The sequence below is a fragment of the Lutra lutra genome, chromosome 9, assembly GCF_902655055.1.
Source record: "Lutra lutra chromosome 9, mLutLut1.2, whole genome shotgun sequence".
NCBI classification, from domain to species: Eukaryota; Metazoa; Chordata; class Mammalia; order Carnivora; family Mustelidae; genus Lutra; species Lutra lutra.
The window spans coordinates 62,429,819-62,442,746 of record NC_062286.1 but is presented as its reverse complement, the minus strand read 5'-3'; the positions used below and the strand labels follow the sequence as shown (position 1 = coordinate 62,442,746).

Here is a 12,928-nt window from a genome sequence, read left to right as displayed (position 1 = left end):
TGAGAAAAGTTCTTTTACAAATTAACTGGACCAGAAGGGATTTTTATCACCTGTTTGTAGACCTAACTTATTTGTGTCACTAATTTCTGAGGAATGGATGTCATGATCGTAACCATGTGTTCTGATGTGAACCTCCTTCCTCCCCCACTCCCCCGCCACACACACCCCGTATAAAATCTGCCCCAAATTTCCTGATACAGTAATGTAAGTAATAAAGAAGTTTTATGTGTGTTTGTTTGTCTGTATTAAGATATATTTACTAAAGGTTTGGGAACCTGAAATTAGAATATTTAATAAGCCACTACTGACATTTATCACCTTCTTTGGGATTTACCACTAACCCAGTGACGTTATCTTTCTTGAGCTAAATTAAAAGACAAATTCAAATCCTGCATGGTAGCCACCAAAAGCATATATTTGAAAAACAGAATTCAGCGTGCCATATTATGCATTATTTAATGGTATGCAAATTATAAGTCAGACAGTTAGGAAAACCACACTTCAGCATTAATAAACAGCAACACTACTACTACATTAATTATGATATTGCTATGATTTATTCCCAAGTTTTGCATTTTGATTCTCCTTGAAAATTTATGCCATCTGATAAGCAGTAACCTCTTTCCCCTCCTACACCTCCTACCCATTCCTCAAATCTGTTCTTCCTACCCACCCAATGGATGTCTGCAGGAAACGGGTACAGAAACACAAAGTCATAAGCAGCTGCACTGTCTTATAAGCATTAATTAAAGAACAAGCAAACACCACCTAAAGCTCCAACATTTATTGTGTCAATGTTAAGCACACTTTTTAAAAGACAACATAGAATGTATAGAAACAAGGGGTTGGGGGACTCATGCTCATTTCCACAATACGGGTAATTAGGTTGGCTGGTTTCAAAAGGGCCAGGACGCTGCTCAGGACAGCGATGGTCCAGGGGCCCTCTGTAATGGGACTGATTCACTGTTCCAATGTGGGTCTGTTTTTTTGTTTTTACTTTTTATTAAAAAATATAAATAAAATGGCACTGCAGGCCTGGGCAGGGAGGACTCTGCAGGACTCTGTCTTCGCACAACGGCTTCTTGGAGGCTACTGTCAGAAAACATCACAAACTAGCAGGATGACAGACCACGCAGATGTCGGCTGGGCGGCACGCGTCCACCCCGCCCCTGGGGGCTTCAAATTTTCTCAGAACTTAAGGGCTCTCGAGCTTCCATCCGAAAACTGCCACACATCTTGAGCTCTCTGGGTACTACGCCGAATGGGGGTGTGTGAAGAACCTAGAAAGAGGTTGGAGACAGAGGAGGGAAAAAAAAAAAGTACAGGTGTGACTTGGCCCAGTGATTTTCTGTTCTCTAACTAGCTTTTTAAAACTATAACTTAAATCCACCACAGGTTGAGCCACTGGCATCTTAAACATGATTTCAAACTCAGTCCCCTCCCCCACCACATCTCTGACCTCTCTGAGTGCCTTTCCCATGCCTCCCTCCCTGCCTTCCCCACCAGGGACCCAGACCCGCTACCCGCTTGTATGATAGTCCTAATAAACTCGGGACACACCTGGAAGGAAACACTTTCCCTTATGACTGAGAAAACTGAGTAGGAAACAGTCCTTTGGTTGAGGAGAACAGGGGAGGGAGAGGGGGAAGGGGACATTTCCTTAAAATAATAATAAAATTATAAAGAAACAGAAACTCAAAATTGATGTAAAAGCAGCACAACGAAAACATGAAATGTCATCAAGTTCAACGTCAAAGCAGCCAACGATTTACAAGAGGCGAACAAATCTCTGAAGAGAAAACCAGAACCCAAAATAGTTGCTCCCAAATTGCACCAAAAACTGCCTGTAGTTTCTTTCAAACATGCAGTTTTCTTTTCCTTTTTTTTTTTTTTTCTTTTTGGTAAGGGGGAAAGGCAATGGTGAAGGGAAGAAGGGAGTGGTTATTTTCCTCCGGGGTTCCTCCCTTGCTGTGTACATTGACTTGAAGCAGCAGAACTGGGAGTCCGGATGTGCCGAGGAAGAGGGCTACCACTGTGGCATTCCAGGGCTCGTTGCCATGGCGACCTGAAGCCTGGGCCTGGGGCCTCCTCTCCCCCGACTTGGCGCCGCAGGAGGCCCAGGCTCTGGAGCTCAGCTGCTCTCCTGAATTCCCCCCGCGCAGTGGAGACCCGGACTGAGGGGCCTCCTGTGTCCAGGTGGGCTGATACCCCCATCGAACCCCTTTGTCCGACCTGCTACCAGCACTGAAAACCCTAACAGACAAAATACAGCATGGACATGTACCATGCTCACCGTTACTGAAAAGCACAGCCCCTTATGGGTTTGGGGGTGGGGGGGGTGGGTCCTGCGTTAGAGGATTGACTTTGGGGAAATCGTTTAATTTGCCTTTTCTGCGGAATCACAAGGACCTGATATTCACTCCCTTTAAGTAGTCTTTGCCACTTTTACAGAAAGGAAAAACAGTATTTGGATCAACCACTGAAATTGTGTGTTCAGGCAAGTTTAGGTTCTTAAGTACAATGACCCACGTGAACTGAATTGGTCTCCTTTCCTGTTTGCAAGGGAGGAATTAATCGCATCCCATGACCATAGATGACACTGGGAAACAGAGAGAGAGAGAGAAACAGACCCATCCCCCTAAAGGCTGATTCACTGGCCATGTGTTTTACTAAATGAAACAGAGGGCTAATGGGATAACAAGATGACAGTAAGCAAAAGTGCACACCCAACAACCCATGTCTACTATTTGCAGCTACAGCAGCCCTGAAATAAATGTACATAATCCCAATTCTGGCTATGTGTCCTGATGTCCATTTCTCTAAACATGGGTTCATTTATTCTTAATTGGAAAAGCTGCAGGGCCTTAAGAGACACTTAGGAAAATTTGCTAAGTGCCTCGTGCCTTTTTTAAAAGTTAACAGTCTTTTAAAGGACATTTTTCGAAGCAGGTTTAAAGAACACTGCCAATCCCATCCTCACACTGGCAAAATTCCCACATTTCTTTCTTTTTCTTTTTCTTTTCATTTTTTTAATGGGAAGTTGTCTGAAAAAGAAAAGAGAATGGGATGGGTACATTCTTGAACACACCAGGCCCGGGGACGATGGAGCAACAGAATCATAATGAAGAACACACGACTACAACACAGTCATAAGAAATCATGTTTGTGTGTGCATACAGAGGGCAAAAGAATCTTAAAAAAAAAAAAGAAAAAGAAAAGAAAACGCCGTATTTCCTCCCTCACGCTCTGAGCTGAAAGTGTTCAAAGCAGGACAGAATGGGGCCTGAGGCTCCTCAACTCCTTTTCAGGAAAGCCTGAAATATCCCAGTTTACAAACTTTCAACAAACTTTTAGTGTCTGTGAATAAACCACCTCATTTCCTTATTTCTCCAAATGAAATGATATCTAACCCCCACTGCCGCTTCCTTTCAAATTCTCACTTCAAGCATTATGAATATACACAGTACGTACTTATTACATATACAAAAATGGTATTTAAATAAACAGTCCTATCACAGAATGCCCTGGGAAAAACTCAACTACTTCACACTTCCTGCCATGGCTGGTACAAATGAAGAACCAAGTGTTCTGAGCCACCTTTAAAATGTATTGGCTTCAGTCCTTTTGTAGGTCCTAAACAAAGAGAGTGTAGGAAATGGTCCCGGGATAGAGGTATTCCATGCACTGGGAAGGTTTCTAAGTTAAAATCTGTGCGAAGTAGTATTTGCGGTACTCCTGTTTATTAAGTTGTTCTCCAAAGGAAGACAAAAGGGAGCACTTCAGCATTAAGAGTTCAGGTATGTAGAGAACATTGCATCAACACATCGGGGGTTTCACATAAACTGGAGAATTCTGAAAAACGTTAACATCCTTAGTATTTCCTCATTTAAAAAAAAATGGGAATTTATCCTCTGTTGGAACTGTTTGTTATTTTGCATTAATATTTTTAATTTTGGGGTCCCGGATACAGATGTCATTTTTAAGTTATATTCCTGTTGCCTAGGTTTTCAGGCTCCTATTGTTCACTCAGCTTCAGAAGTAAGATTTTATAAGAGGGCTTCACTAAGTCAGGAGACTAAGTACCCTGAAGAACGTGTCTCCCAATAAATTTATTTAACTTCGGGACCATGTAAATCAAACATAATCTGTGATTTATCACCAGATGTTTGCACCCCTCCCCATTCCCCATTTGATTTAAGAAATTTGAACATACAAGTAAGTATACAGTATCCACCATTAATTCTGTCTGTCAGGATGCAAAACCCAATTATGCTAAGAGCATCATATACTGAAAAATTAAAACGAACACCGTATATAAAACCTGCACAGCTGCACTCATGGCTCCTAATAAAAGAGTAATAGGGACACACAGCGGTTTTATGGACATTTAATATGGTGAAGCAGAAGTCACCACATCTAAAACTGGCATGGCCCTGGGGAATATTTCTATCCTGACTAGTATTGTGGATTCAGTTGTGAAGTAACCTAATTCAAAACACAGAAATTGCCTCTCAGTTCACTGCCAATTACCAAGTCCTGCAAGATACGTCCATCTCTATCCCAGCCCCTATTCCCAGCCCCAGACAGATCCTCTCTTACGGGATTCCTCTCTGCCTCCACTCCCCACTTCCCACCCAAACTGGCTTTAAAAAAATACACCTCCTTTCTGTGCATTTTAGAAGGATAAAACTATTCTTGCCTCAGATCAAAGGCATTACATGAAAAGGCCACCTCACAGGCACCAGGGCATAAGAACTGAGCAACAAAAATGCTACCACAAGAAGACAACAGAACAGCTTTTGTTTTGGTTTTTACAAAAAGAAGAGCAATGTTGTATACATTCATCTACACTGGGAACAGGGAGACAGGATCAGAGAAGTCTGTGCTTTAATAAAGCAAATAGATGCTGCAGGTTGCAGTATTTGTAAAACTGACAACACAGATTTCTAAGGAGAGCTTTTTTTTTTTTTTTTTTTTTTTTAAATAAGGGACCTAACCTGCTTTCCAAAGACTATGTTTCATTTCATAAATCTGTTGGTTGGGCAAAAGATCACTGAAGGGTATTTCCCCCCTCATTTGCTATCAGCCAGGAACACAATATAAAAACACCTAAAAGATCTGACCCATCCTTGGTCCCTAGGACCTCAGAATCACAAGGCAAACACCATCCATCTTAGGAAATCAGTGTCTGATTCCACAGATTAGCCACATCTGGCTAAACTACTGTTTACTTCTCTCTCTCTCTCTTTTTCTCTCTCTGTCTTGTTAACCTGATGCTTTTGTTTCTGGATTTTGGGGGGGGGGGAAGTGAGGTTATTTTTGGTATGAAGAAAGACTCATATGGAAACGAAAGAGCTGATTTTTTTTTAAAAAAAGCTTTTTTACATTATGTTCTAAGATAGGGCAGGGAAGGGAGAATAGAAAAAGAACTTTCAGACAACAAGAACAGCAAAAAATCCAAAAGAAATAAAAGTTTAAGACGCTATTACCAGTAAATTTTTCATTTATATCTGAATGAATTATTGTTAAGAGATGAAGGGAAAGTTTTTAACATCAGACTGAAAACACTTTCCATTTCTTGAAAATTATTCTAGAACTATAAAATCTAAAAACTATTTCCATGTTTTGAGACATGTCTATTTTAATATAGTAAGCACTTTATGTTCCTTTAGGGTATAATACACGCATCAAAATGCCCATAGAAATAATCCTGAAAAAGACTGACTGGCCTTCTCTTAAAACCTGTTATTTTCTTGAAAGTAATTTACAGAGTGTGTCAAATGAGGACACAAGAAGCTTACATTGTGTACTTTAATTTTTTTTATTTTTTTCAATAAAGGGACAAAATGGGTGTATGAACAGGTTAATGCAGACAACTGCCAAAAAAACACAGACAGTGGTTTTTCCAATAGAACTTAACAAAGACCAGAAACAAATACAATAAAAAGCCAGGTTGTAATGACCTTTGGTCATCCAAATAAAAAAAAATAAAAACAAAGAAAAATAAAAGATCAAATTAAGTGCCTCTGTTTTGAACAGGGCACGTAAGCAATAATAAATAGTGACTCCCATAGTAAAAGATAAAATTTCAAGTTACGACAAACAGCTTTCATTACAGGAATAGAAAAGGCCAATAACAAAATATTCTGCATTGCCATTTACAAAAAAGTATTGACTAAAGCGGGCTTTCTCTTTAATATGCTTTGCATATGAAATTCTTTCCAATCTAAATATAAAGCACCATTTAGTTTTTGGCAATGAAAAAAACTGCAAAACATTGTTTTTGTTTTTTTTTTTCCTTTTTTTTTTTTTCTTTCTTTCTTTTACTGCATATGAAGGTAAGATGCTGGAATGTAGGGTGATAGAAGGAAAGGGACAAAAAGCACACTACATAACAAACCAACGTTATTAGCTTGCAGTACTGCATACAGTATGGCAGCAGGAAAAAGGAACAAAAAAGGATATGTACAACCCCTATGACAGCCATCCGTGTGACATTCTAGCAGGCTCCCCCAAACCGCCATTATATGGCTTCTCATCTGTACAATGTCACACTTTTTTGTTTGTCTCTTCTTTTTTTTTTTTTTTTGAAGCATACAAATAATTTGCACTATATTATCCTGCCAAATTAAAAAAATATACTGTGGCAGCCTGTCTTTTTTTTTTTTTTCCACTACCAAAAAAGGTACATTGATACCTTTTAAGAGAACAAGCAACAGTTAAAAATACAAGCTTCAATATAAATACTATAGTGCCTAACACTAGATGAACATTTAATTCAAATACCATTCTAGAAATACAGAAAAAAGACCATAAATGTGTTTTAGCATAGGAATCAACATGAGTGTGCATTTTCCTATATTTAAGTACTATATAATCTTAAACCTTTCCCCAATGTATGTTTTTTTACAACCTGAAGAGCGGTGTGTATCCAAGGCATAGAATTTCCACTACCATTTTTAAATGGATAACAAGTCTTGTAACACCACCAAGACAATGGAACCCTAAAATGCAGTTCCCCCCTAAACATAATGAAGTGTTTTTTAAAAAAATTTTTTTCTTAACATTTATATTTAAAAAAGTTTTGTACAAAAAAATCCTTGCACTGTAGAAGCGAAAGCAATCATTCATTTCTATGTTAAGTGTATTCTGTTTTCCATTCACAGCGCTTGCAATGTTGAGTCCGAGTAAGTAAGCTCATTAGTCAAGTAAATGGCTGGCAAAGGTTTTTTTTTTTAGTTTTTTTTTTAAAAAATGCTCATCAATGAGATTGTGTTCAATTTTTTTTTTTTCAGCATTCTTGCAACTTTTCCCTTAAGTATAGACCTGTAAACTGGGAAAATTGTACAGTGCACTTAATTGTCCTATCTGAGCAGGTTTATTTTATACTCAACCTCTGTATCTCTGATTAGAGAAAAGATACAGATATTACAGGCAGAGTCAAGTGCTATTTGAACACCAACTGGGGCAGATGCTAGCTTAATAAAAAAGAAAAAATTAAAAAAATAAAATAAAAACAATGAATCCTCTTCCATGTTAACACAAATAGCACACAGTGTATGGAAAAGAAATGAAGTACAACTTTTAGGGAGCACAGACATATATACTGCTACTCTTAAAATTCTTTCTCTTCTTTTTTAAGAATGTCACATTTAAACACAAGTCTTAAGAATTCATAGTTAATCATCATTGTATCAATATTAGCTTATACACCTGTTCTAGTTTAAAATGGCAAATAGTACCACATTGTGCTAAAAGATCACATATTTTTTTTCCTGTTACCCTCTGTCAAACCTTATCGTCAGTCTCTTGTTTTTAATATGGTCTACGAGGTCTTAAAGTTTATCGTTTGATTGTCCCTTTGACAACCAAATAGATCTGGATCTATTTCTTTTGGTGCCAGAATTTTTTTAAACAGACATTATTTAAAACAAGTTATCTTCATAAAATGAATTCCTTACTAATGCATTTAATTGTATTCCAGGGCTTTTGCACGTTGCACATTCAATCTAATCATCATTTAAAAAAAATAAAACTTTGGGCAAAACAGCCCATTTCTTTTAAGCTCTCACCAGGAGCAAAATAGCGTTTATACTGGTATAATCAGTTTTGCTTATAAGATTAAACTAAAGGGAGAATGATGATTAACTAGGACATAGTGGGTCATATTTTTAGGTAGCCATTGTTGTGAGAAATACAATATAGAATTATATGCTAGGTCCTAAGGTTTCTTACCTCACCCAATGCTGAATTAAGCTACAAGTTTATAACAAGTAGAAAGAACCATCAACGTGGTTTTCATAGATCCAAGGCACTCATATTTTAAAACCAAATGATAGGATAAACTTGTTTTGTTTTTCTGTTAGTTTGTCAATTCAAGGCCTTTTTTTTTTCCTATCCAATTGATACATTTAACCCTTTAGAGACAGACATTTAGCTCATAGAGATTTCGTTTCAGTGCTGTCCATTCTGTCTGTAGAGGGTTAACCCAAAGACTGTTTTTCCTCCTCACGTTATAAAATAAAACTGTACATGATATGTATTACAGAATGTATGCAGCATGGTCTTTTTCTCTCTCTCTCTCTTTTTCTCTCAGAACGGAACTGGAAACAGCAACATGTTTGCTCAGCAACGAATCGGGGACAATTTAAAATAGCCATAACATACCATACATGCTGTCTAAGTTTAAAAAAAAAAAACATACACAACATGTAAATTATTGCACAAGAGAAAGGCTCAAAGTTTGCGTAAAATGCAATAGTATTGCCCCATACAGATCATGCATTCAAACGGTGAGAACATAAAGGAAAAAAAGAAAAAGAAAAAAGAAAAAGAAAAAAAAAAAACAGGTGTGCTGGTGACAAGCACTCTCATATTCTTAGCTTCCGTTACTTCTGTTTGTTTGTTTGTTTAATCACATGGGACTAGAAAAAAATCCTACGGGGGAGTGGGGCTGGAGGGCGATGGGGGAGGGGTGGTGAAAAAAGGAAGTGTCAGGTGGGAGTGAGGGAGGGGTATTAATATACCTCTATTCAGTTTTTATATCATTATTCAACACTCGATCACTGTGCCATTTTTTCATGTGTTTCTCCAGGGTACTGTACACGCTAAAAGGCATCTTACAAATTTCACATTTGTAAACGTCCTTCCCCACCTGGCCATGCGTTTTCATGTGCCTGGTGAGCTTGCTACTCTGGGCACAGGCATAGTTGCACAGCTCGCATTTATAAGGCCTTTCGCCCGTGTGGCTTCTCCTGTGGACAGTGAGATTGCTACAGTTCTTGAAGACTTTCCCACAGTACTCACAAGTGTCGCTGCGTCTGCCCTCTTTTGAGCTGGGCCTGCCCGGGCCCGGACCACTAATATGGGGCGTGCTCCCTCCACTTCCCGTGCCGCTGCGCCCCGAGATCCCTCCGTCCAGCTCCCCGGGCGGCGTGGAGAAGCGCAAGCTCCCGTTCTCCGAGGAGTGCTCCGACGAGGAGGCGAAAGGCGATTGTCTGGAGTCTCCGAAGCTAAGGAAGGGATCTTTGAGCTGCCTGGAGGCCGCGTAGCCAGCGAGCCACTGCGAGTACACGTTCTCCGTGTTGGGCATCGCGGCCGGGGGCAAGTCGAACTCCTTCTCGAGCTTGATGCGCTTGGAGAAGGGGCTCAGCGAGCTGGGGCTGCCCAGCAGCAGCTTTTTGGACAGGCCCCCCGAGGCCGACTCGCCCGGGGAGCAGCCGCGGCCGTTAACAGTGCCATCGTCTATGCGGTCCGACTCGCCGGCCACCGAGTCTTCGTCGCAAGTGTCCCTGTGGCCCTCGGCCTCGGCCAGGTGGCCGCGCTTATGTTTCTCGCCCAGGACCTGGTGGAAGGCCTCGCTGAAGTGCTGCATGGAGCTGAGCACCATGCCCTGCATGACATCAGGCAGGGCGCGGCCCTCGTCGCCCACGCCCACCACCGCGCCCCGCGAGCTGTTCTCGTGGTGGCGCGCCGCCTCCAGGCTCAGCCCGAAGCCGTAGTCCACCCTCTCGCTCTCCGTCAGCTCCTCCTCCTCCTCTTCCTCCTCTTCTTCCTCTTCCTCGTCGTCCTCCTCTTCCTCCTCGTCCCCATTCTCCGGGATCAGGTTGGGGTCGTTCTCGCTCTTGAACTTGGCCACCACAGACTTGAGCGCGCTGCTGGCGCTGCCCACCAGGTCGCTGGTGCCGGGTTCCGGGGAGCTGGCGGTGGAGAGGCCGTCGTCGGACTTGACCGTCATAGGGGACGACTTGTGCATGTGCGTCTTCATGTGGCGCTTCAGCTTGCTGGCCTGCGTGCACGCGTGGTCGCACAGGTTGCACTTGTAGGGCTTCTCGCCCGTGTGACTGCGCCGGTGCACCACGAGGTTGCTCTGAAATTTGAACGTCTTGCCGCAGAACTCGCATGACTTGGACTTGACCGGGGGCTGGGAGGGAGGAGGGGCGGATTGCAGAGGAGGGAGGGGGGGCGTCGCCAGGAAGGGCGGCTTGCTACCTGGCTGGAATGGTTGCAGTAACCTTTGCATAGGGCTGGGCCGGCCTGGGGACAGCGGTGGGCTAGACGTGTTCCCTGCCAGCTCTCTAAGTCTCCTAGAGAAATCCATGGCGGGAGGCTCCATAGCCATTGGATTCAACCGCAGCACCCTGTCAAAGGCACTCGGGTGATGGGTGGCCAGGGCCATCTCTTCCGCCCCCAGGCGCTCTATGCGGTGGGGGTCCAAGTGATGTCTCGGTGGTGGACTAAACAGGGGGGGAGTGGGTGGAAAGCGCCCTTCGGCCAGGCCGGAAGCCTCTCTCGATACTGATCCTGGTATTCTTAGCAGGTTAAAGGGGTTATTGTCTGCAATATGAATCCCATGGAGAGGTGGCTGGGAAGGACATTCTGCACCTAGTCCTGAAGGGATACCAACCCGCGGGGTCAGGGGACTTCCGTGCTCGCTTTCTAAGTAGATTCTTAATCCATGAGTGTTCTGTGCGTGTTGCAAGAGAAACCATGCACTGGTGAATGGCTGTTTGCAAGTTGTACATGTGTAGCTGCTGGGCTCATCTTTACCTGCAAAATAATACAACACCAACATCAATGTTTCATCACAGAGGAGTGCATTAGCAATTGATTCTTTATGTTTCACCTCCAGCCTTCCCTGCCCCCAGCCCTCAACCCGAGAGGCCTAAGCCCTCACTGACCTATTCTTCTGCGAGCCTGCATTGGTGCCCAGCACATCTGGTGACTGAGGCCCAATAAATATTTGTCCAATCAATCTTTCTGCCATTTCATTCAGTTCTAAGAATTTTAAATCCAATCTCCAAATCAGAAAAATCTGGACCAATTCAAGCTTGGGAATGAGGATCCCTACATTCTAGGGAATCTCAGCAAACATCTGAGCTTTCCAGTCCTTTGCCAGCTGTGGTTTGGGGCAAGCTACTTCATCTCCAGGACTCCGTTTCCTCATTTGTTAAAGGATGCACTTGGACAAGGTGACCTAAGGGAAACTTGCCTGCTTCCTAAATCCCATCGTTCTATTCTCCCCTGGGTGGCAGGTGAACTTTCTAAAGAGGCAATCATTTCATAGAGATATCAAAAAAGAGAAGGTCAACTCATTATAATTCTCTGTGGGCCTAGAGATGCTTTTAATCTTAGCCGGAAACACACTAATTGTTGATATTGTTAAAAATGAGAAGACACGCATAAAGTAATTCTGTGGAAGAGAGGCTAGCGACATTCTCACCTCCCAGCCTGTGTGAGGATCAGTGAGTCCCAGTTCTGGTTCCACAACTCCCTACAGGGACTCCCCTTTTTATCTCAAGGGACAGTGCAAAAATCTCAAAAGAGAAATTTAATTCGGATTTAACCAACAGGCCGGATCACATCTTTAAGAATTGTCCCCCAGTCAAACAAATGCGAGTCTGGAGAAGTTAGGAGGAGTGGCCGGTGCCAACTTAAGCAGACACAGCATCCTAGTTGAAGAACAGTTAAAGCAGCCAGCACCATGACGGGCAGCAGGCTGAGAAATGCTACACTAGCCTCCTCCTCATTATTTTGAGAGGCTAACAACGTGAACCAAATTATACAACATCCTGCGCCCTCGGCTGAGCCTCAGCTCCAGTTGAGAAAGAAACAGAAAGATACAGTTCAGCTAGTCAACTCTTTGGCCAGTAGCCAAGCCGTCTGGAGAGGGGCCCTGCTTAAGTCACATTATTTCTCTCTCACTGAAAAGAACCCGAGAGTGGTAAATGCCACTTTGGCAAAGAGGGGCCAGCTTGACTTCACAATCATTCATTTCTGGAGATAGCTAAATTTAAAAATGTATATACACTAAGGGAGTAACTAACAGTTTACCAGTCAACGACAGCATTAAAAAGGGCACAAATGTTGGTGGCCAAAGGACAAGGATGAGAAAAATAGATAACTTCCCAGGGATTCCAAAAAAGGCTTACGTAAAACACAAGCGAGGAATAAACGTGAGCCCGTCTTTTAAAAGGGGGACTAGACAAATCACTTAAGGCCCCCAGCTAGTATGTGTCAGTAACTTTTTTTTTTTTTAAAGCAAAAAATCCACCATGAAGCTAAAGAGCGGGAATAAGAAAATTAATCAGTTATGATTCCTCCATTTAGCAAGTCAGAAAGAAAAGCTGGCAGGGTCTTCTCAGGAGCCCCAAACACTTGCATTCCAAAACAAACCAGCCCTGCTCAAGCACTTGTCTGAATAATGGACTCCCTGCCCTGACCTTGTAATTTACTTTACAATGCATTTATAATCTCACTCAATATATCCCACTCCTGGGTAAATCTCTTTAACAAGATTAGATGATAAGATACCAAAATTAGGTTTCCAACATTTGCCTAATGTGGAGGGAGAAAAAAAAAGGCAGAAAGATTTTGAAAGAAAACGCTGACATTAGTATCACATTATCTGCCTATTTTTGTTTGCCTC

The 12,928-nt window shown here is 42.2% G+C and overlaps 1 protein-coding gene across 8 annotated transcripts in view; it reads right to left on the bottom strand.

The window, feature by feature from the left end:
* Positions 1 to 769: 769 nt before the first annotated feature.
* Positions 770 to 12,928, bottom strand: part of BCL11A (BCL11 transcription factor A) — a 102,832-nt gene continuing 90,673 nt past the window's right edge. For 3 of the 8 annotated variants that reach the window (XM_047744540.1, XM_047744538.1, XM_047744543.1), the window contains one exon: positions 6,619 to 11,049. In XM_047744540.1, coding sequence (XP_047600496.1) covers positions 9,029 to 11,049 — 2,021 coding nt within the window. In that variant the 3' untranslated portion in view covers positions 6,619 to 9,028. Of the gene's footprint in view, positions 1,281 to 6,618; positions 11,050 to 12,928 lie in introns of those variants that run through there. The other 5 variants (XM_047744544.1, XM_047744541.1, XM_047744542.1 and 2 more) reach the window with 4 other exon arrangements.